The sequence below is a fragment of the Haemaphysalis longicornis genome, unplaced genomic scaffold, assembly GCF_048455015.1.
Source record: "Haemaphysalis longicornis isolate Haplotype H1 unplaced genomic scaffold, Haemaphysalis longicornis Haplotype H1 scaffold_3, whole genome shotgun sequence".
Lineage (NCBI taxonomy): Eukaryota > Metazoa > Arthropoda > Arachnida > Ixodida > Ixodidae > Haemaphysalis > Haemaphysalis longicornis.
Genome location: NW_027526335.1, coordinates 183843251 through 183864465, shown reverse-complemented (window position 1 = coordinate 183864465; position 21215 = coordinate 183843251). Strand labels below are relative to the sequence as shown.

The 21215-nt window shown below is 45.9% G+C and overlaps 1 protein-coding gene across 3 annotated transcripts in view; it reads left to right on the top strand.

The window, feature by feature from the left end:
* LOC144175871 (uncharacterized) overlaps nucleotides 1-20431 on the top strand; it is a 47746-nt gene extending 27315 nt beyond the window's left edge. For 2 of the 3 annotated variants that reach the window (XM_077704900.1, XM_077704899.1), the window contains exons 10-16: nucleotides 237-277; nucleotides 3358-3468; nucleotides 8526-8640; nucleotides 12351-12429; nucleotides 15558-15608; nucleotides 16127-16204; nucleotides 18597-20431. In XM_077704900.1, the coding sequence (XP_077561026.1) occupies nucleotides 237-277; nucleotides 3358-3468; nucleotides 8526-8640; nucleotides 12351-12429; nucleotides 15558-15608; nucleotides 16127-16204; nucleotides 18597-18768 (647 nt within the window). In that variant the 3' untranslated portion in view covers nucleotides 18769-20431. The remainder of the gene's footprint in view (nucleotides 1-236; nucleotides 278-3357; nucleotides 3469-8525; nucleotides 8641-12350; nucleotides 12430-15557; nucleotides 15609-16126; nucleotides 16205-18596) is intronic. The other variant, XM_077704901.1, reaches the window with a different exon arrangement.
* The last annotated feature ends 784 nt before the right edge of the window (nucleotides 20432-21215 follow it).

Sequence of the window (21215 nt, the reverse complement as noted above, 5' to 3'; positions counted from 1 at the left end):
TTAACTTGGAGGAGCACTCATCAGCATTCAGATTGGTATAAAAATGCTTTCGCAGTCATAAATTCTAAGAAGAGGTCAGGGGTCCTCATACTTTTTTTCTTTTTTTGTGTTGGCGCCCACCTCATTTTTGACGAATGCCGCTTGCGAGTTACATTAACTCTCTTGATGGAGATTTTTGTGTGGGCCCGTTGTTCCCATCTCTGTGTGATCTGACGCTCCCGATCTTTATGTTGCAGACAAAGCCAGTGTAAAGGAAGACACTGTCACACAGACTCAGGTGGGTTGTTGCTTGTTGGATCCTCTTTTATGCCTTCCCCTGACCCCTTTTGTTTTTTATAAATTATGACAATCGTGCTGTTTTTTTAGCAACGGCCACTGCCGGGTACTCCAAGGGGTGGCTCGACTTACAAGGAATCTAGGGAGCTCGAGCGTTTGGCTAAAAGTGAGTTCAAGGTCAGTCCAAGGGGCTGTAATGTAGTGAAGAGAAAAAGATGGCTGTACAAGGAAACGATGGGTTTATAGACGGTATTCGTTGAAAAGTTTAGCGGTCAATTTCTTCGCTTGGCAACACTGGAAACGGCCACAGACATGGCCGATGCGCCACGGATACGGCGCAGCCTTGGCCACTGCGACCGCACGCCGAAGAAAAAAAAGACACCGGCGTGCGTCATCTGCTGCGTTCCAATCTGATTCTAAACTGTGGCGCCAACAGAGATGTTATTAATCGCACTCACAGTGAACTCGACGCAATACTTTGTGTTCGGCGAAGAGTTCGTAACGTGAAAAACAGTCATGTGTTTCACAGTCGTGCTTAGCTGGACAAGTGTCGCCATCCCGCAGATCCCGGCGTAACGAGTGCCGGCGCGCCGCCGGCAGCAAATAGCGAAGGCCACGGGCACACTCACACGGTTGCATGGAGGAGAAGAGGGGTGCCTGATCTGCGGGCCGTGTGCACAACGCACAACGTTGCCTAGCAACAGACGCTTGGCCACAGATATGGCGGCGCACACTTGGTTGCCGGCATGCATTCCACGCAATTGAATACCGAGGATACGCGGTGAATGGGGAATGTGATCAATTCGCCGACAGAGGATGACGTGTTGCGGGGGAACATTCCGAGTCTCGCTGGACCAATTTGTGCGTGGTACGTAGGAGCCATTTTTGAATGAGAGACAGGATCAACTCGTCGAGAATTTGCTGACAGAGAATGTGGGCGATGAGTGAAGCTAGTCTGGACGATTTCATCATCATCATCATCATCACCACCAGCCTATCTACGCCCACTGCAGGGCAAAGGCCTCTTCCATTATTCTCCAATTACCTCGGTCCTGTGCGAACTGTGACCAATTTATCCCCGCAAACTTCCTGATCTCATCTGCCCATCTAACTTTCTGCCGCCCCCTGCAGCGCTTGCCTTCTCTAGGGATCCACTCTGTTACCCTTAATGACCAGCGGTTATCTTGTCTTCGCATTACATGCCCTGCCCACGTCTATTTCTTCTTCTTAATTTCTACTAATATGTCTTTAACACCAGTTTGCTCCCTGACCCACTCCGCTCTCTTCTTGTCCCTTAATGTTACACCTATCATTTTCCGCTCCATTGCCCGCTGAGTCGTTCTCAATTTAAGTTGAACCCTTTTAGTAAGCCTCCAAGTTTCTGGACGATTTCATCCTGGTGTAACTAGTTGGAAGGCAACTATGGCTCTTGTGTTAGTGTCGTGTTCGCCCGCTAGTATCGTGTTAGTGTTGTGTCGACACAGGACATCGTTTCACCCTCGGTTGCTTCAAATGAGCGAAGCTCTCCGATACCGTCGACGTCTGCACCAATACAAGTGAGTTTGCCGCTGCACGTGGCTGGACCTAGTTCGTGCGCAAACCGCGTTGACACTGTGTTTTACACTGAAGAAGAGTTGGTTGAGCGCGAAGCTGTTGCTGGTTAGGGAGCCTCTATTGCCGATAGCAAGAATGCTTCCTTGGCGGAGAAGTTTGCTACTTCGCAAAAGTTTGATTTGCTCAACGTCAGTCTTGCAAGTGACGACGGCTATCATGGTACCGAGTTTGTCATTGTGGACATGGAAGTTCTCCGCAAGCTTTCTGCGTCTTCAAGGTGCAGCAAGTGCGGGATGGGGTTTTCAAAACTCTCGAAGTGCAAAGAGAAGCAGTATGTTCTTGTGCTGAAGCTTATTCTGGGTACGTTGGAAGTAATGCATTGTCGTAAAGGGACTCTTTTTTTTTTTTTTTTTTTTTCACGTGCAACTAGTGTACAGTAGCTTTCATCATGTTCGGATAAGCCGATTTCAGTGAACTTGGTGTCAATGTTTTGAGGGAAAAGTGAGCTTCATGCCAAAGCTTTTCGTTACGTGTAGGTTTTGTAAATGAAAGTGGCATTGCTGTCTAAACTTTAATTTCCATTTTCCCAGCTTTGTGTTTTTCATGCAGTTTCATAGCTTTACAGAGGTTTTGAGTATGTTCTTGTGAATGGATTTTGACAAACTTGGTGGGGTTCGAACAGCCTAAAGCTCTTCTTTTTTTTTTGATAAACATGATATTTGATTAATTATGCCAGATGTCATCTAATTGCTGTTAGTTGTTCTGTATCCTCCCAACTTTGATTATTATTTCTCACCAATAAAATATGTATACAAGGATTTGCTGAGCTTTAGCAATGTGCAGTGAATCTTTAGGAAGCATGACACACTTTAGAAATTAACTTTGTTCTTGAAAAATTTTCATAAACCCCCGTAAGAAATTGCATATTTAGAAATTTTCATTATGCCATATCTTTTTTTCTATACAAGATATCTGAAATCTGTTAGCAGATTTGTGATCACAAGATTATAATATACGTTCACACCAAATTTTGTTATAATTGGACTTGAAATAAAAAATCAAATTTTAAGACCCAGATCCCCCCTTAATGCAGGCATCAAGAGATGGCGCCACCGTCCTGTCGGCGTGACTGTACCATGTTTATGAGGCCTTCCACATATGGCGTCGCCGTTGTAGTTTAGTGTTGACAGGGCAGTACCCGTTATACAGTAGTAGGCACAGGTTGGGGCTTTTATAATTTTTTTTCTCCCCCATTTCTCTGTATGTATTTTTTTTCCTGGCCCCGAAATAACTGAAGTATCTGAGTGCTGATGCAGCAGTTGCATGCCTGCTGAGCTAGAGGGTCTTGCCAGCGCCGTCTGGCCGGCTGGTTTGCTCGCTTGGCTCCGCTGTTCCACGCGAACCGTAAGCATCACAGTTAGTACAAGGGGCTTGCTTAAAAAAGAAAAACACAGCTGGTGTAAAGAAAGGAGTGCCTGTTTTGTTTTAACTCAGCCCCCTTTTTAACGGAGTGGCTATTCGTCGCAGGATGGAGACCGCGCCTGGTCGGTCGACCTCTGGGAGCTAGCACCGGGTGGAAAGCGGCTGCTGCTGCAACACCAGGCGTGGAAGTGCGGCATCGACCCCGGCAGCATGCTGGTGAGTGCAGTCCCCAGTGCCTTGGAACCCGAATGCGTGGTTGTTGATGGCGCCAGCTGTTGTTGACAGTTGTTAGTTCTTGAAGGCTCCACAGAGCCACGATTGCAAGTCGAGGCTGTGGTGTGTTTGAATAGGATGGAGAGGGATGTAAACGTTGAGGTCGTCTAATCAAGTCGGGTGAGGATGTTTGAGGAAAAGTTGGCTTTGTGCTTACAAAATGCAGTTATGAATATTTCTAGATTCACGACGGACGAGAAAAGAAATTTTGCGGGAGCAAAGCTGGTTTATAACATTTAGCACAGGCAGTGCCGGGTCGGTGACATTCCACTAAATAGGCCAGAGACAAAAGACAGTACTATGAATCATGCACGGAAAATGTTGTTGGACATGATAGGTGTACTGCTATAGGTGATGATAATAGGCTTGCTTTGAATTGTTAACATAGTAGGCCATCTTCCGGCTTGCTTACGCGGTGATTCATCATCTTCAACTGATGCAAGCTGATGAAAGTGACAAGTGGTCGTTCCTTCCAGAATTGATCAAATGCAGTACATCACTTCACTTTCGAATTGGGGAGACCTATATTTGCACTTCTTCATTTAGCCTGGAGTAATTTCAGGAGGGCTGTACATTTGAAACAAGTTAAGGTAGAATTCGGGTATTTAGTAGTATGCTAAATTAAAAGTATACTCTCTTAGTATATCCTGCCTTGAATTTCCATGTTCTGGCAACAATATCAGCAAAGATAAGTTTTTCGGATTGCCTTTAGCACAGCAGCAATTTGTGTGCTTAAAATATACCCTTGCCTGTAGTAGGCTAGCAGTATTCCAAGCCCATGCTCTTGCTTTTTTAGCCACAGTGAGTGTTGTTCTAGGGTTGGAACAATGTTTGTGCTTGAAGGGGATTTTAGGATCAATGGCATTCAGCAAAATGATCAAGCTTCTCTTCAGAGTGTGCCTAGGGTTGCCACCTTTCCCCGAAAAAAAAAAAAAAAAAACAGCTTTTCGAGGGGGGTAGAATGTTTAATTTGTGTTGAAAAAAAGACGACATGTTTTTGACATGCAGTGCCATTTATTGTAGCGTTTTCTTAGAGTGAACTCAACATAACCTTTGATCTGAAAGTGAATGAGAGTTTGGTTATTGCTCTGTATGTGCTTCACTGAAAAAAAACGCAATTGCTGACCGCGGCGGCAGCATTTCGTTGTTTTGCTCCTCGCTTAGGTCCCCAGCGCGCTCGCCTGCGAATTTTCTCTGCTCGCATGTCTTCGCGCAGCTTATCGACATATATTCATCGTCTTAGTTGAAGCAGAGTCCTTCAATGCTTTACTGGTCACGAAACTTCGGCGCTCGCTTCATATAGGGACCGCGCGCGCCACTACAGGCGCCACCGCCGCACGAAGGTCATCCAGCCACCGCGCGTGCGGCGTATTGGCCAGCTCTTGGCGTGCAAACGCTCACTGCTTTTGGTGTCTGCACGCTGATTGAGTGTTTTTTTTTCCGTATTAGTTAGCGATGAATAGTACAGTTATTGTGTTTATCGCCTGCCTTCAATGGAGTTTTATTTTTCGAAGTAAGTTACCGTAGACTTCAGCCGCGAACGGCAACAGCTTCTGGGTGCTCTGGCACAAGCGCTGCGCCGTCGTGTTTACGGATTTTTAGATCTATATTGCTTCTTTTCTTCAAGCAAAGTTGTAAATACCACACATACGGTAGCTGTGTAGTCACGGACTGCTGAGGGCCTATCGATAATACAATAAAAAAACTGAAATAAACCAAGTACGCGTCGTTCAGACTACGCTTAATGAATCTGTTGATTGCTCTAGAATGCACAGAACGCTAAAAGAGATGGCCCAATAGTATTGTCGTTTCGATGAGTGGGTACATACTTCAGAACATCTAAAAACGCTGCAGAAACGCGAAGGAACAAAACACGAAGAGATATATGTTGCACCATGTGTCTTTCTGCTTCCACGCTTTGCAATCCTTGCAAAAACAGGAAGCGAAAAAAGAACAATGAAACTGATTTTATCACACGCAACAAACAATTTCAATGTTACGAAGGGAGACAACAGAGCGTGGTCCAGAGTACAAAAATTTATTTTTTCGCGCTGCGAGTGCAGCACACGGAGAAAACAGGTACTGCTGTTAAGAAATAAAGATGCGCAGGCAGGGGGCGACAGTAGGGGGAGTAGAAGGGGAGGAAGAGGAGGATCAGGGCGCTCACTGTCTCGCTAATCATTTCCCGGGTTTCGGCACCACAAAATGTGTAGCGAAATAAGACCAGCGTCTGGCTTCCGATGTGGTGATGGTGTCGATTAGCGAGAGAGTGAGCGCCCTGATCCTCCTCTTCCTCCCCTTCTACTCCCCCTACTGTCGCCCCCTGCCTGCGCATCTTTATTTCTTAACAATTGCCGCGCAGCTAAGGACGACGCAAAACGTTTTTGAATGCAGCGAGCTAGCGATCTTCTGCACTAGAAAAGACTAGAATGAAACACAAACGTCGAAGAAGCAGTCCGCAGTGTGACGTGAACAGATGAACGTCGATAAAGTGAGTTGCGTGGCGTTTGCTATGCATGCATTACTCTTGGAACGTTATTAATTTCAGATCCATGGAAATAGGATCAAGAACATTGTCGAAGAAACACAAAATCAAGTTAGCGACAAGGTGGCACCCTTTACATATTGATACGTAACACCCGGAACATTTCACATAGCATTGGACTGGACCACCAGGTGGTCAATCCATCGTACACTTCACCTATGGGTATGTGCCTCATCAGTGGGCGCGTACAGCAAGCCGAGAGACGAAGAAGAGATCGAGCAGAAACGGACTGGCACGAGCTGCATTAGATTCCTTGGCTTTGGTCTCTGGGCCTTCAGCTGTAATTATCTGTAAATAGACAGCTTATTCGCATCTGCCTCGTAACAATATCAAACAATATTGCCCGACGGGACGTACGTACGACAAAAAGAGCAAACGGGCGCTCCGGTTTAAACGCCAGATAAGAAACCGGGATCGGCCCCGCGCGGTTACAAAACGAACCCTAAGGGATAATTCGCGGAAATATGAAAAGTAAAAGCACAAGGACGTCCCAAAGCTTTTTTAACATGCGAGCCTGAGCGCAAGGTAACACAAGTTTGCAAACAGGTAATGAAGCACCGCTACAACCTGACTGATATGACAAAAATCCGGCTTAAAGTTAGCCTTGTACAATTCTAGGCCCACGATGCTCTCAAAAGGGTACATTGCTTTTTCCATTCTCACACACAGTGCATTTCCACACACTGTCGCACACTTATAATCAAAGCTGAAATCTCCCGTTGGTTGCTTTGGAATGGTGCCCCTCCATTTCTCACACAGCTGCCCGTCGCTCGGCCAACAGAACAAGGAAACATTTTCTGTGGTATCGTTGTACAAGGAACGACATCCCGGGACGCAACACATGTTCGGCATCGTCGTTGCACTACTTAAATCGCATCACAAGAGCGCGATATGCACGTTACATTTTTTTCCCGCACAAAACAAACACAACTCGCCACGGCTCCGCCGTTCGAGCCAGTGCAACGCCGCCCGAGGAGTGACCTCAGTGAGAGGGTGGTGCCACCGCACGGCGGCCAAACGCAGCATATGAAGCTCTCCCATTGAGTTACGGAGCAGTTTCGTGACCAGTAAAGCATTGAAGGACTCTGGTTGAAGTGACGCTCATAAAACACCAAAACGGACACAAGGGCCAAAAAACCGGCCAATGACAGCCGGTTTTAAGTATAGACCGGCAACCGGCCCGCTCTTTAAAAAACTGGTCGGGCCGGTCCAAAACCGGGCAGGTGGCAACCCTAAGTGGGCCAAAGTGATTAACATGTCATTAAAGAAACATTTCTAGACTGCTGGTTGAGTAGTTCAAATGAAATGTTATGGATTAATGTATTTGTGAAATTACCTCCTTTATGCAATTAATTAATAACAAGCAATCATAATTAATAATTTATATAATAATGAACCAATCAGTTAACGAATTCATCAGTGCTGTGAAGCACCAGAATCAGTGTTATTACAGTAATGAAAGGAAAGTTATTTCAAGTTGGTTTTATGGGATCTTAGATTGGTCCGTAGTGGCGCATGAAGTCGGGAAACTGTGGGCACAGCAGTTTTACCCCCATGCTTGTTTTAATTAACGACAGTCACGAATGAAGTCCTAGTTTGTGAGGGAAAAGGGCTTTTCTCGGACCTTCCAGTTTAAAGAGAGCAAGTGTGGCACACTGGTCTTAAACCGAAAGACTTTATTTTTGCAGTTACGATGATGATGAAAATTGGGAGCCGTATGTAGTTTTTCATTCTGACTGTGGATATAGAATTTGTTTTTGTGTAAAACGACTATATTCAGAGTTATTTGGATTTTTATATTTTATTTTTTGACAGCCTTTGTAAAAGAAGGGCTGGAGGGATGCAGCTGAACAAGGTGCCCGTGAACTGTGCACAAATCAAGGGGGGCAATAAGACTAACACTATCATTCTAGCTGGTCTGTAGCAGAAGTTACAACCGTGCGAAGTTTGGGTTTGAAAGGTGGCGACCAGAAAAACCGGTTTTGCCTTCCTAGCCGGAACTTCGCACGGTTGTAACTTCTGCTACAGACCAGCTAGAATGATAGTGTTAGTCTTATTGCCCCCCTTGATTTGTGCACAGTTCACGGGCACCTTGTTCAGCTGCATCCCTCCAGCCCTTCTTTTACAAAGGCTGTCAAAAAATAAAATATAAAAATCCAAATAACTCTGAATATAGTCGTTTTACACAAAAACAAATTCTATATCCACAGTCAGAATGAAAAACTACATACGGCTTCCAATTTTCATCATCATCGTAACTGCAAAAATAAAGTCTTTGATCAAAGACCCACCATGTGCGCCCTTAGAGGAGCTCGCAGCCTCCACTACTCTTGCTCTGCCGTGGGCAGAGTGACAGTGGTGGAGGCTCTGAGTGTCCCGGGAGAGGTTCCCTGCACTGCAAACAGCTGGGCAACGCCTTTTCTCCCACCCTCTTCTCTCCTCCCCCTGTTGGCAGTGCACTGTGGTGTGCAAGCCCGAGTACCAGTCGCCCCTGGGGGCGGAGCAATGGAGCGGCCTGGAGTGTGCCGAGCACGCGGCACGGCTTCTGCTCTTCCCGGCTCTGCTGAGGGGTGAGTCTGCTGTGGGCCTGGGCTCGCTTTTCCGTTGCCTCATTCAAGGGAAGGGGGCAAAAGAGTATTTTCAGTGTGCTGAGTCAGTCTCGAGACCGAGAGGTGTGCTGGACAGTACCGCTGTTTTAGGGGCGAAGCCCCTTGGGGGCTGGGGCTGTTGGCGTCTCCTGTTGTCGTTGTCGTAATTGTTGTCTCATGTAGTCACGGTACTAAAACACCGGGAAACTCGTTTACGCCTCGCGCTTGAACGCAACGCCGTGCTAAAAAAACACCGGGACACTCCTTTATGCCTCGAGTTAGGGAGCTTCGTGCTTCAAAGACAAGAGACTTTTACGGCAAAGCTGTATACCTGAACCCCCCACTGGTTTCATCGTTGGCAAGAACACCACGACGCCAAGAAAACACTTACACACTGCATGCTCGGCCCCTCCCCAGGCATCATGTTAGGGGAGATGGCCCGGGATTTTTTACAGAAACTGGCACCGAAGCAAGCATTGTGTTAACTCCAATATTAGACCATCTATGCATAATGGTACCACACAAGTGAATGTTGCTTGCACAAAGGCTTCCCCTTGCTACCACATTTGCTGTCAAAGCACGCATAGGGGCTGTTCTATCTGCAATTTGGGTGTGGGCTCTGGAAGGAAAGGGAACGAGAGAGAGATGGAGAGAACGATCTTTACTGAAACTGCCAATGTCAGCCGAGTTAAGCTGCCTGCAGGCTTGCTACGCCAGGTGCATGCAGCGACGACGATGATTATAATAATGATGATGAAGAGGATCACATATCCTTTTAACTATTTACAAGAAAGGGCACGAGGGGTGTATTAGGCACAGGTTGAACTTGGGCAAGTTGGTTTAGCTGTGTTTTGACAAAAAACTGTTCTTCCGTTTGCGAATGCCTGTCTCCATCCTCATGTACGCACTGTTTTTGGTCATAATGGACGAGGAATGACCCCCCCCCCTCCTCTCTTTCGTTATGTTGCACCCATGCCTCCTAGCCCTCCTCTTCCTCCACGATGGCTTCAGCAAGTTCACAGTGGCTGCGAGTGCTGGGACGGCTTAATTGAGTCATCATAGGAACACAGAATTGTGTTCTTCTCTGCCTAGCTCTTTGTGCTGTATCGTTGGTAGTGTCGTCATAAGGCGTTAAAAGGTAGGGATGCGCAAGTAGTGCTTTTTGCTTTCGAATCTAATACAGAGCCAATAATAATTTTGTTTGAATTAGTTGTGAATAAAAGCAGATATTTCCAAATCGAAGCAAATATTGAGCAGTTTCCCATAAGAAAACTGAAAGTTGCAATTTTGCAAGCATGCTTTAGTAGCTATGGCCTGTAGAAAAATAAAATGCTCACGTACAGGGTTTTGCAAACTTTTCATGGGGCATAAAACAGCACAAAGAAGCTATGCGGCTAGCCTTAGCTTCCACCTCATGTGGTGACTTCAGCCACAAGTGCTTCAGTGCATTAGTACATATAACTATATATCCTGGCAAGCTATATAATTAGCCCAATTCCCTCATGAACAAAAAATGTAAATGACAGTTTCATGGACCTTCATGTCAGCCCTTAAATTTAAAAACCCCTGTGTGTTGGGGCAGTGCAAGGCATGAAAAGTGAGCCGGATTCATAAACCCTCCACTGCATGCCTTCATGGTGTGGTGGTATCATCCCAGCCCCCCTTTCCCAGCACTAAAGAACTCATGAATTTCGCTTCTAGGAAGCACTTGCGCCAAGCATATCTCCTTGCACGCACCCACAAGAATCTCAGATATGGCTTGCAAGAAGGGCATGTCATGCCTAGTAGTGTAGTATATGTGTAAAAAGGGTCGAGACCAAAATCGGTGCTTGTGCAGGACAGCTTCGCCAGGGCTGCAGTGTTGGTGCCTCCTTTTCAAGAAAGCTTTATCTTGGCGTGTAGGATTGTGAAGCTAGACAAATTAATTAGGAACATTGAACATTGATGGAACTTTGAAGGTTGTAATTAGGAACTTTGAAGGTTGTAAAATAAGTTCAATTTGTGCATAACTTGATCAGAAAACCAGTGACCTTACTCAGGGACTATGTCAGTCAAAGTGGGGTTTTCTTACCTAGAAATTGTTGACCGGGACAGCTTGAGCACCCGAGGTTATCAGATTGCAAAAATGGAAGTACCAAGTTAGAGTTAGCTCCGAGGCAGTGCCCATAGAAAGCGCCTTATTCTTCTTGCCGTTCAGCCACATGTCACCGGGGCAGTGCAGGAAAGCGCGTTGCCAGTAGCTTAGGGCGCCGGTGCATGTCTTTGAAACATATTGAAAATTTATTCAGAATTTCTGAATATGTAGTGCTATAAGATTCAAAGCCGAATCAAATATTGTGTTATTCGCTTCAATATTATTCAATATTAAAAAGCATTGGATATTCATGCCACACACACTAAAAAAAAATAGGGGGGGGGGGGGGGGGGAATTGTTTAGCAAACGACAAGGGCAGCACAAACAGGTTGCAGTCAGCAGGGAAGAGCTATGCTTAATATTTTCTTGTCATTAGAAATACCCCTCTGTGTGTTGTGTGATAATTGATGGACGCATGCTGTTCGCTTCCTTTGTCGGAAATGGTCAAATGTGGCAGAATACCTGTCGCCTCACTGCTCTTGAAAAGCAGGTGGAACCAATGCACACTAAGGCCAACCCATGTAAAGTTCAGAATTGTAAATATGAGCTGCAAAAATGTTTAGGAGGATGAAAAACTGTGGCTGAACAGTGCATGCATGTCTAATGCTGCTGTCACTCAAGAAGATAATCTAGCAGAGCTGCTCTTTATTGTGAGAACGGACGGAAGACTGATTGACACTGATGTTTTAACTTTTTCCGACCTGGGCAGTCGACGAACCTTGTGGCTCAAATTGAATGCTACGAAGGAGGGTGTTCTGGACTCATGAGAGTCGCACAGGGCTATTAGTTGGTGGCTTATTCAAGCAAATCTAGTCACTTTTCTAGGCGCACATTAATGTAACAGCTGTTTCAAGCATGTTCTATTTTGTCCTTGCATAAATGCTTGTTCGTCACTGATGCTTGACGGAGGCCTTGTTCGATAGTTGGTGCTTATGTGTACATCTGCTTTGTGTCGTCAGTTCCTTCACTTGCAGCAGTGTTTTTGGAGCCAGCTGTGATGGATTTATGCCCTCTGTCATCCATAGCCAAGCTGGTACCCAAATGCGAGGCTTTCTTGTGGGCTGTTCAGCTCACTTCCATGTGGGTTGCATTTTGCTAAGGGATGTGAGGATAATAAGAAGGCGATGATGTGCTCGACGTGTAGCCTTATCCTCGCCCTTTTCCTGTGTCTTCACAGTGGAACTGCACACCTCTCTGTCCGACTCCTTCGCACAACCCTTGTCAGATTGTGTACTCGTGGGAGTTTTCAAGTGGGAACAGGGACAATGAACAGATGGACCCTTGTTTGCCACATGGGAGTTGTCTTGCAGTGACTTCTCTCTCCTCTATAAAAGACGAGATGTTGGGAGGCCAAGAACAGGGGGTCTCCACAAGGGTTGTCGTCTTCCTGGCTGCTGCTCCCTGGGCACATTCTCTCTCCCTAGCATCTACTCTTCCACAATGTCTGCAGCCACTCCACCATGAGTGCTGTTATTATTTTATTAAAGTGTCATCTTAGCCAACAGTGCCGAAATTTCTGTTAAATTAATTTGTGGCTCGTGCGTCCCCCTGTCCGCAGTCCGGGTGGATGTGCCAAGCAACGAGGTCCTCCTGGTGGAGCAGGTGGAACGGCAGCCGTGTGACGATGAACGTGACAGGTGGGTGCCCTTGAGCCATTCATGCTGTGCTATCTATCGTCAACGTCATTAAAGCATACTGCACGTACATGTTGAGTTTGAAGAGAAGGAGAGATGAAATGCGATTAGATGACTAGTCAAGTGGTCGGATTCCTTAGTTCAGGACTCCGTTGCAGCGTCCAGCCGTCTCAGCCCGGCGGATCAGCTGAAACTGATCTTCGACGTGCAAGCTGGCCAGTTTTCGAGACAGTTTTGCTAAATTGATGCTATGCTGAGCACAAGGATGCGGGTGTGATTCCCGGTCGCAGCGACTGCTTTTCTGTTGGACACAAGAAGTGAAAATGCTCGTGTGTTCGAAATTTTCGCGCACAGATCACCGGGGGTGGGGGGGGGGTCAAAATTAATTGGGAGCCCTCCACTAAAACATGCCTCATTGCCTGCATTGCGTCGGTGCGTTGGTGTTGCGTCGGTGTGTTAAACTCCTGCAATCAATCAATACATTGATGCTAGGGCTTGAAGTAAGTTTCTTCGCCATTGCACTTGCATCTGATGCTGGGGGTCTCCTATGGCTATGGTGCAGTGTTAAGCTGTCTGCCAGGTTTGAATTTTCACTGTTGATGATTCATAATGAGAGTTAATGCACCAATGCAATGCAGGCGATGAGGTGTGCCGTAGTGGAGCGCTCCAGATTAATTTTGACCACTGGAAGGTCTTTAATGTGCGCCGAAATCTCAAACACATGGGCATTTTCACTTTCCGCCTCCATCAGAAAAGCGGCCGTTCTGGCCGGGAATCAAACCCGCGTCCTTGGTCTCAGCACAAGAAGACCATGAGAAACACATAAATGAAGCCCTCTTTGGTTTTCATACTGTCCTGGTGTGAGGTTAGTGCATCAGATGGACGTCCGGAAGTTTTTGCGATTTCTTCCACTGCTTGAAGTGAAGGAAATGGTGAAATTGTACCAATAAAATTACTTTGTTTCATTCAGAGTACAAGTGTTAATGAAAGTTGGAATGTTTTCGACTAAATATTTTTTTTAATGTTGAAGTGGAGAGAACTTATGGCAAACCCAGCATGAAATGTCCCTACTAGTGTAGCAATGTGACCTAGCACTTTATTTGATGAACTGTTGCACTAAACACTTTGCAAGTGTTTGATGTTCTTGAGGCACAGCACACTTGAAACAGGCCACAAAAGAGGAACCTAGACACAGCGCTGACTAACAACTGAAAGTAACTGAAAGTTTTACTGAACAGGTGAACTTATGTAAATTCATTACAAACAAAACAAGTACACTTAAAGTGTTAATCTCCCCTCATTAACGGTTGGCCAAATGCAGTTCCTTATTTGATAACGCTACAGAAGGCATGTTAAATTTCAGTTGTCACAACTAAGTCAGCAAGTTTTTAAAGCCTTGATGATTTTCCAGGCAGTTCTGTTGTGACCATTGCCTACCAAGCTATACTTATCATAATACAGAGTTAGCAACTTTACTGCTGGCAGTGATAAGCAAGGTACCTTGCAGCAACGAGCTTCTCGACGTTGTTGCGGTATTTCTGAAGTTGGTCATTTATGCGTCTGTCCAATTTTCTGATTTACTTTTTTCCTTAGGACAAAGGTAATGAGTAAACAACTTCCTCCTTGGAGGCCGTGAATTGACTGCAGTGCTTTATGATGCATCTCAAGATTTGTAACCCTTTGAATTCGCTTTGGAGCATTGTCTAGCAAGCTTTTCTGGCGCTGAGAAAACAACCTTGACACCAGTGCACTTGCCATTCTTTTTTAAAGTTGTGTGCAATTGAGTGTATAGGGCACGACAGCTACATTTTTTTTCTTTTTCTTTTTCTTCCAGCTTTTTATTTCAGCATGGTCTGAACTTATTTGCTGGAAATATGGATAAAACATGCCTGGGGTGACTTGTAGTGAGAGGACAAGTGCACTGTTGATGGTAGGAAACTTCAGAAGTATGTGTAGAGGATTTAAGGAAGGAAGTGTTGAAGGATGACCTAATTATGTCTCTTTTTGTGAGCTTTTAGTGCGCATACGAGTAGGGGAGGAGCTGTTTCATGTTTCGTGGCTCATATCTCCAGCAATTACGGGAATCGGATAAATGAAACCTTAGATCAAGAAACTGTACTGAATTTCACGGTGGAATTTTGTAGGTCAGATCAAGGGGTGCAAGAACTCGTGTAACATGCAAAGAAAATTCATCACTATCACAAGTAAAAATCACGAAGTAATCATCAACATACCTAAAGATTTGAACAATGCTGGTTCCTTGCAAGCATGCACTCAAAAAACCCGCCATGAAAAGCAAGAAAAGTTTCAATATGAAATTTTTCGCTATAAAATATGAAATGTTGAAGTTGCGTTCAGTCATGACATTGTCTCTTCCTGCAGCAAAGTGGTACAAGGTTTGGTGAGTCAAAGATCGGCACTTCAGGTTTTCGCAATCAGTGGATTGTACCATGTTGAGCGCATGTATGCAGCCAGCTTTTGCCTACGTGAGCAAAGTTTAAAGCTGCGTGGCATGTTATGGCATTTCTTTGCAGCCACATTTTGGTATAGTGGACCCACTAAACACTGGAATACGTTGTATCCCTTTGTGCTCTACAAAGACTGTAGAGTGGAACTGAGCCCCTAAAATATTTCGGTAAATAAACTGAACGAATTCTACACTGGCATGAACAAATCTATTATTTTTGTGAGTTTACTTCACTTCCAGATTCATAAGCTTTCAGATGCATAAAATGTTATTTGAATCTAATTGGTACATCCAAAGGAATTTAGGCAGTGGTTGTTTCATGGAAGGAAAAAAGAAAAAAAAAGTCCAAGGAAGCGAGGCCAGAATTTTAAAAACAAATGTTCAAAATGACCGCTTAGAGGACTTTGAGGTGTGACAGCTTTGTAAATGCTCAAGGCACACCTGTAATATCCTGCAGGGGCATTCCTCGGGACTTTGGATCATTAGTAAAAGTAACGGGGAAAATTTATTTTTTGGTAAATCTTTGATTCTTAACACCCTTGACCAGGCAGGCATAGCAAAACTTGTGTCATTCACGCCTTGTGTGCACCACACATTTTGTTTGCGCCGGTGGGGCCCCTGTCCTAAAAAACACGTCGGGCCATGCTGATTTTCCCTCTTGCAGGCTGAGTGCCCTGTTTGCTCCAGTGGCTGCACTGTTGGAGCAGCTGGCCGGGTGAGTCTCCCCAACCCTCTCCTTACTTTGCTGGACAAATTAGCGGTGCCATTCTGAAAAAAAAAATAAAATAAAATCCTGGCAGCAAAAACACAACAGTAGGGGTAGAGAAATGTTCGGGTGATTTTTGTGGCCATATTGTAAACGCTGATCCAGCAGAAATTAAAGCCACTCTCGCTGCTACAATGCCACAATCAGCAGGGAAATATGCACTACGGGGGGCTTGGAACGGTGATCGCAGTCACTGGCTCTGTAGGGCCACAGAGTAGAAAAAAGTCCACCGGTCCAATGGGTGCACTGTGGACTTGTAAACGAAATAGGGGCAGAACAAGGGTTCGATGGAGGGACGGACTATGAAAAGTCGGGGGCAAAGAATATGTCGTTGGCTAGCTCATGGTAGACACCGCTGGAGATGTTTGGAAGAGGCCTTTGTCCTGCAGGGCAGTGCAGTGCACACAACCAGGCTGATGATGGTGATGAATTTACCGGGCTGTCCCTTTTCTCGTCAATGTGTGCAGGTTGCCACCGGGGCAGTACCTGTTGGCACACGGGGCTGGGGAAGCGGGGGCAAAGCTGCTGGAGCCCTCCCAGTCTGGGTGAGCGCCACACGAACGATTGCCTGCAGTTTTCCTCAAAACCAAGCCTGAAGGTGGAACAGTTAATCGACGCATTGCCGGGGACTGATGCCACTTTTAGAGAAGGGCCCGCTGTACTTCCCAGTTGCACCTTTGTGCACGCCACTTGGTCTTTGAGCAAACCTGCTTTGAGCTAAGACACAGTGGTGGCCCTTGGAAGTCCGTACGCTGTTACAGCGTGGAACTTGACAGGAATATAGCAGCCCAAGGGCAACGTGTACCTAAGTTGCCCTTGCTCATTCTGGTTTCCATATAGAAACCCTGGTCCTGTAAACGGCTGTGATTCTGGGACACGCACAGTTTGTCTCCCACAGCAATTTCCCACCGGCAACGCTTGCGTACCTGCGCTTACGTATGCCATGACAGTTTGGAATGTTTCACGATTCCTCTGGTGCAGTAACTCCAAGTGGAGTGTTTGTGTCGTTTGCAACCAGCCAGTTAGTGCAACACCATGTGCCTATCCTGTTTGGAGGGGTCCTGCAATTCCCACGTGTGTACACCCTTTCCTATAGTACTGCCCTGCCTCATCCCAGCTTGAAAGAATTGACAAGTGTAGTAGGTGCCAGCAGGCGAATGCCTTCCAATAGCCAGCACGATCCAAGAAGCCACCAGCTGATGGAGGCTGTGTTATCGCTCTTACAGTCGGTGCTTTTACAGTGGTGTCGGCATTGTTCTGAAAAGTCGGAAATGACGTTCCAGTGTCAGTTCCGAGTGCAAGGTTTGGTTCGTGCACTTTGCACCCATTTCATTGTTGGGTGAAATCGCACTGACTGACATGACCCACCGCTGTACCAGTGCTAACCAGTGTTTGCATAAATACACAATACAAGTGCTTGTTCTGTAATTTCATGCAAGCATTGTTTGTTAGCACAGGTTTCTACCGTGGAGTTTCATGCTAATATACTATACCAGAGCGAAACCTGGAACTCCAATTGTATGTCGTCATGGGCACCACCATAGCAGCTAGCAACATTCCTCTCCTACTTGGCTTGGCTAGCCGAATGGCTTCTTTTCGCTCTTGAAGCCAAAATCACAAAAAAGGAAGGCATTTTTTTCCTTCTTCGTCTTGCATGAAGCTTCTGCACAACCCCTGACAAATAAATATTTTGTAGCTCCACTTTTCTGTTGATAAAATAACTTTATATAGTGTTTTACAATCATATTGTTGTTCCTTTTTGCAGCCGTACACAACCTTTGAGCTTGTTGGTGAGCCATGCCAAGTAACGGTGGAACATTCCTACCTGGGGCATGAATGCGCACTCTTTGCGGAGCAGCTCACCTAGACACTAACTCCAGATTTCCCACCAGTGTATATTAGTATGGAATGGTATGGTTTCTGCAGCCAGTGCTGCTGTTGCACTCTCTGTCAATCGCGGTGATCCAGCGCAGACACTACGGCATCCCTGCCACACTTTACCACATGGTATGGGAATGTCAAAATAACCCCCCGACATCGACCCTGTCCCAAACATCTCCCGAGAGCAGTGGGAGAGCAAAGTCACTAGCTCTTGCTCCTGGAGGCAGCTGCTGCTGATTGAATGGGTGAAGACAGTGGGCCGCTCCAATGGCACTCCGGATTGAGGGCGCCACCCACAGGACGTTTCTCATTTCAGTAAAGTTGTACTCACTCACTCACAAGCATGGGAGTGGGTCAGGGTTTACCCTATTTTCATGCATATAACCTGCCCCTGCATATAATCCGCACCCCCACTTTCAGCTCACCGGAAAAGAAAAAAACAAAACCCTTGCTTATTGCCCACACATTTCATACAGGAAAGGCTGCACCCAAAGCTACTGCTCAAACAACACATCGCATGTAGACAGAAAAAGTGCATATTTAGCGAGTAGAAAACACTGACTGCAAGGCGAAAGTTACAATTCTCTAATGAAATTGAGTTTAAGTTAGAGCATGCTCGTCCTTGTTTTTTCTTCCTTGTCCTTGTATGTTTTGTGCAGTCGCTGCCATGGAAGGCTTAGTCAGTCTCATTGCGTGGGAGCTTCACAGCACAACACGCATTGCTGTGAAGCTGTACTAAAGGAAAAACCCCGCGTATTATCCGCACCCCCACTTTGCCACTGAAATTTTCGCATTTTTGGTGTGGGTTATATGTGCGAAAATACGGTATCCAGAAATTCGATTGGAAGGGGGGGGGGGGCTGTGTTGGAGAGCTGCTGGAGGGGTGTGTATAAATCCCTGGGCGGGGCGCTTGTGGTTGCAGAACCTTTTTGAGGGGGTGTTGAAGTCCCCCTGGGGGTTTGGGGGGGGGGGGGGGGGGGTGTAAATCCCTGGAGTGGGCAACCCATGCATCTGCCGCTGCGCCATGGTCACTCATGTGTCACGTGTCATTCGCAGGGAGGGTGGCTTGGACCTGCGCACCGAGCTGACGCGCCTCTTTCACCCAACGGTTTCCTCGGGCAAAAGAGGTGGCAAGGGGGCGCCACCGCCGCTGCCCCTCGACCCCCAGGTCATCTTCCCACACCACTTCCGCTCCGGACGCATCCCGCTCAGCCTTTGGCCGGAGTGATCGCCCTACGTGGCATTGGCCGGAATGTCTGTGATATTGTTTGCTGTAGTGCTCGCTTCGGGGTGCAGTGAATTGTGATATCGCTTGCAACCACTGTGCGGGCGATGCAGCCTTGCAGAATTTTCTACTTTGCACTTGTTCCCATGTCCACAGTATGGCCTAGGCAGTGGAAGTGTTAGAAAGTGATGCTAGTGGCTGGATAATGCATGTCTATACTCGGTGTAAAGTCTCTCGTGGTGTGTTGGGAAAAAACTTTGGTGTGAAGTTCAAAATCACCAGACTTCGTCAAGAGAAAAAGGTGTATATATATTTTGAGGTTCTGGAAACCAGAATAACCACTGAATACAAAAATTCATGCCTTGTTTCTTTATTCAACCTCACATTATGCAACACGTGTGCGACTGAAGGTTCAGGATTCTTAAGAGTGCTACATCCACTCTGAGCCTTCAGTGTTTTCACAGACTATGTTGTTTTGAGGGTTGATTGGTTACTTCCCCGGTATTGCTTCCCCAGGATACACATCTGCTTTTCCATTGTTGTAACTTTTTTTTAACACTGTTCCAAAGTCATCTGTTGCTCTGACAAGAGTTAGGGTGTAAATTTACTCTCACACTACTAGGATTATAGTATTTACAGTGGTGACGCTCGCATGCTTTTTGCTACTGCCATGGGGTGAGAGGAGCAGTATTTTCAGGAAACTTGGGAGGCATACATGATATCTTAGGAGCAAAGAAACTTTGTTTCTGTAAGGAGCCGTACTCTATGCAAAGGTGGCCTTTTTGTTTTGCTCCGTCCTGTTGCTGGCTGGGCATGGAACATGTTTCACCCTCAGAGTTACTTAATATACGCCAGTTGCGAAACTCCCCATAGGTTCCATGGATCAAAAATGGTTTTGCAGTTGGCCCCCCCTGTGCTGGGCGAAAACGGGCACGTTGACTAGCCTGCCATCTGTTGACAGGAAGTTGAAGTATTAGCACTCAACTGCTGGCGGCTACTGCCGTAAGTCATTAAAGAAGAACCGTGTAAACATAAGTGAACATAGTTCAATTTAAAGTTCCTCATTTCGAGTGTGAGCTTTATCTTTTGTTAGAGTAAATGTAAAATAAGGAGGTTGTGTTACAGAGTAAACGTTTATCAAAGTTTATTTTTTTGTCCAGTAAGTGCCATGCGAATACACTTGCCCGTTGGCTTCAACAAAGCACGGGGGGGCTCGCATGGGGCAGATTTTGAAGCGGAGTTTCCAATGTGTCTATATTGGAGAACTCTGTTTTTGTTTTGCTTTGTTTTTTCTGTCTCTTAGGTTCAATACGGCTCTTGTGCAGAGTTTCTGTTTGTAACAAAAAAGTTGCAATCATTCATCAGGCGATGAATTGCTGCGACTGATCACTACTGTAAAAAAGGGAAGGAAGTGATCATTGATGCCGTACACAGCTACACAGTTAAAGAGGGGGATGGGGTTCTGTATCATTTTTCTACAGCATTGCTTTCCTAAAGCTCGAGAAGTCTGTGTGTGGCACGCAAATATGTTTAGCATATAACTTTTTGTGCGTAATATTTCACAGGAGTTGGTGTTTATTGTTTACACCTGCATTTGTAAGTTATTTCAGTTGTGCGAAAACGTCTGCATTACTCAGTGCATTAAAACATTTGTTGTGTTCGGTCACTGCTGTTGTGAAATTTACTGCTTGTGTAGCGACCACTGCATTTATGAAACACTGAGAAACTGAAAGCGGAATCTATGTCACTGTGGCAAAAACGATGTAAATGTCTGTCATATAGTAAGGTATTGGCTCCTTAAATATTTTAACGTAGGCAAGAGTTTAGTGCAAATAAATATTTACTCATAACCATGCACACTTTATTGGCAGTGAAACTAGAAGCTCTATCATGAGTACGTAAGTGGGTGATGGAATGTACAGTTAGTGCGCCGTTTTATGTGGAGAAAAATATCTCACTTTTTCAATAAGTGACACACCTGCTCATTTTTTTTTAGGAGCTATCAAGCATTGCAAAAGGGTGCTTTGGGGAAATTGTGCCGACACGCGAAGTGAAAGGAACACTGGATTCCCATGGCAAAGGCATGGGCCCTCCACTCAAGTCCTGTGGATTGGAATAGGACAAAATGATAGTGACTGGTATTTTGCTAACCTTGAGGCCGCGTCATGTAGTGCGCAGCCAATGTGGCAAGAAACAGTTATGACCCATACCCACTCTGACTGCAATGAAGGAAAGAAATGGTCTTGTCTACCTGGGGATTGGCCAAGGCAGCCGATCACATCAACGAGGAAAGAGGACGTGACATATAGAGAAAATGTGCTCCGCTGCATGCCTAATTGCTACTTTCTGTAACGAGCGCGCTCAAATTGCTCCTGTAGCCATACACACCAGCAGCAGATCCCCTGAGCCCAATTCAGTAACTACAGCCCTTCAGAACATCTCGGAGGCTG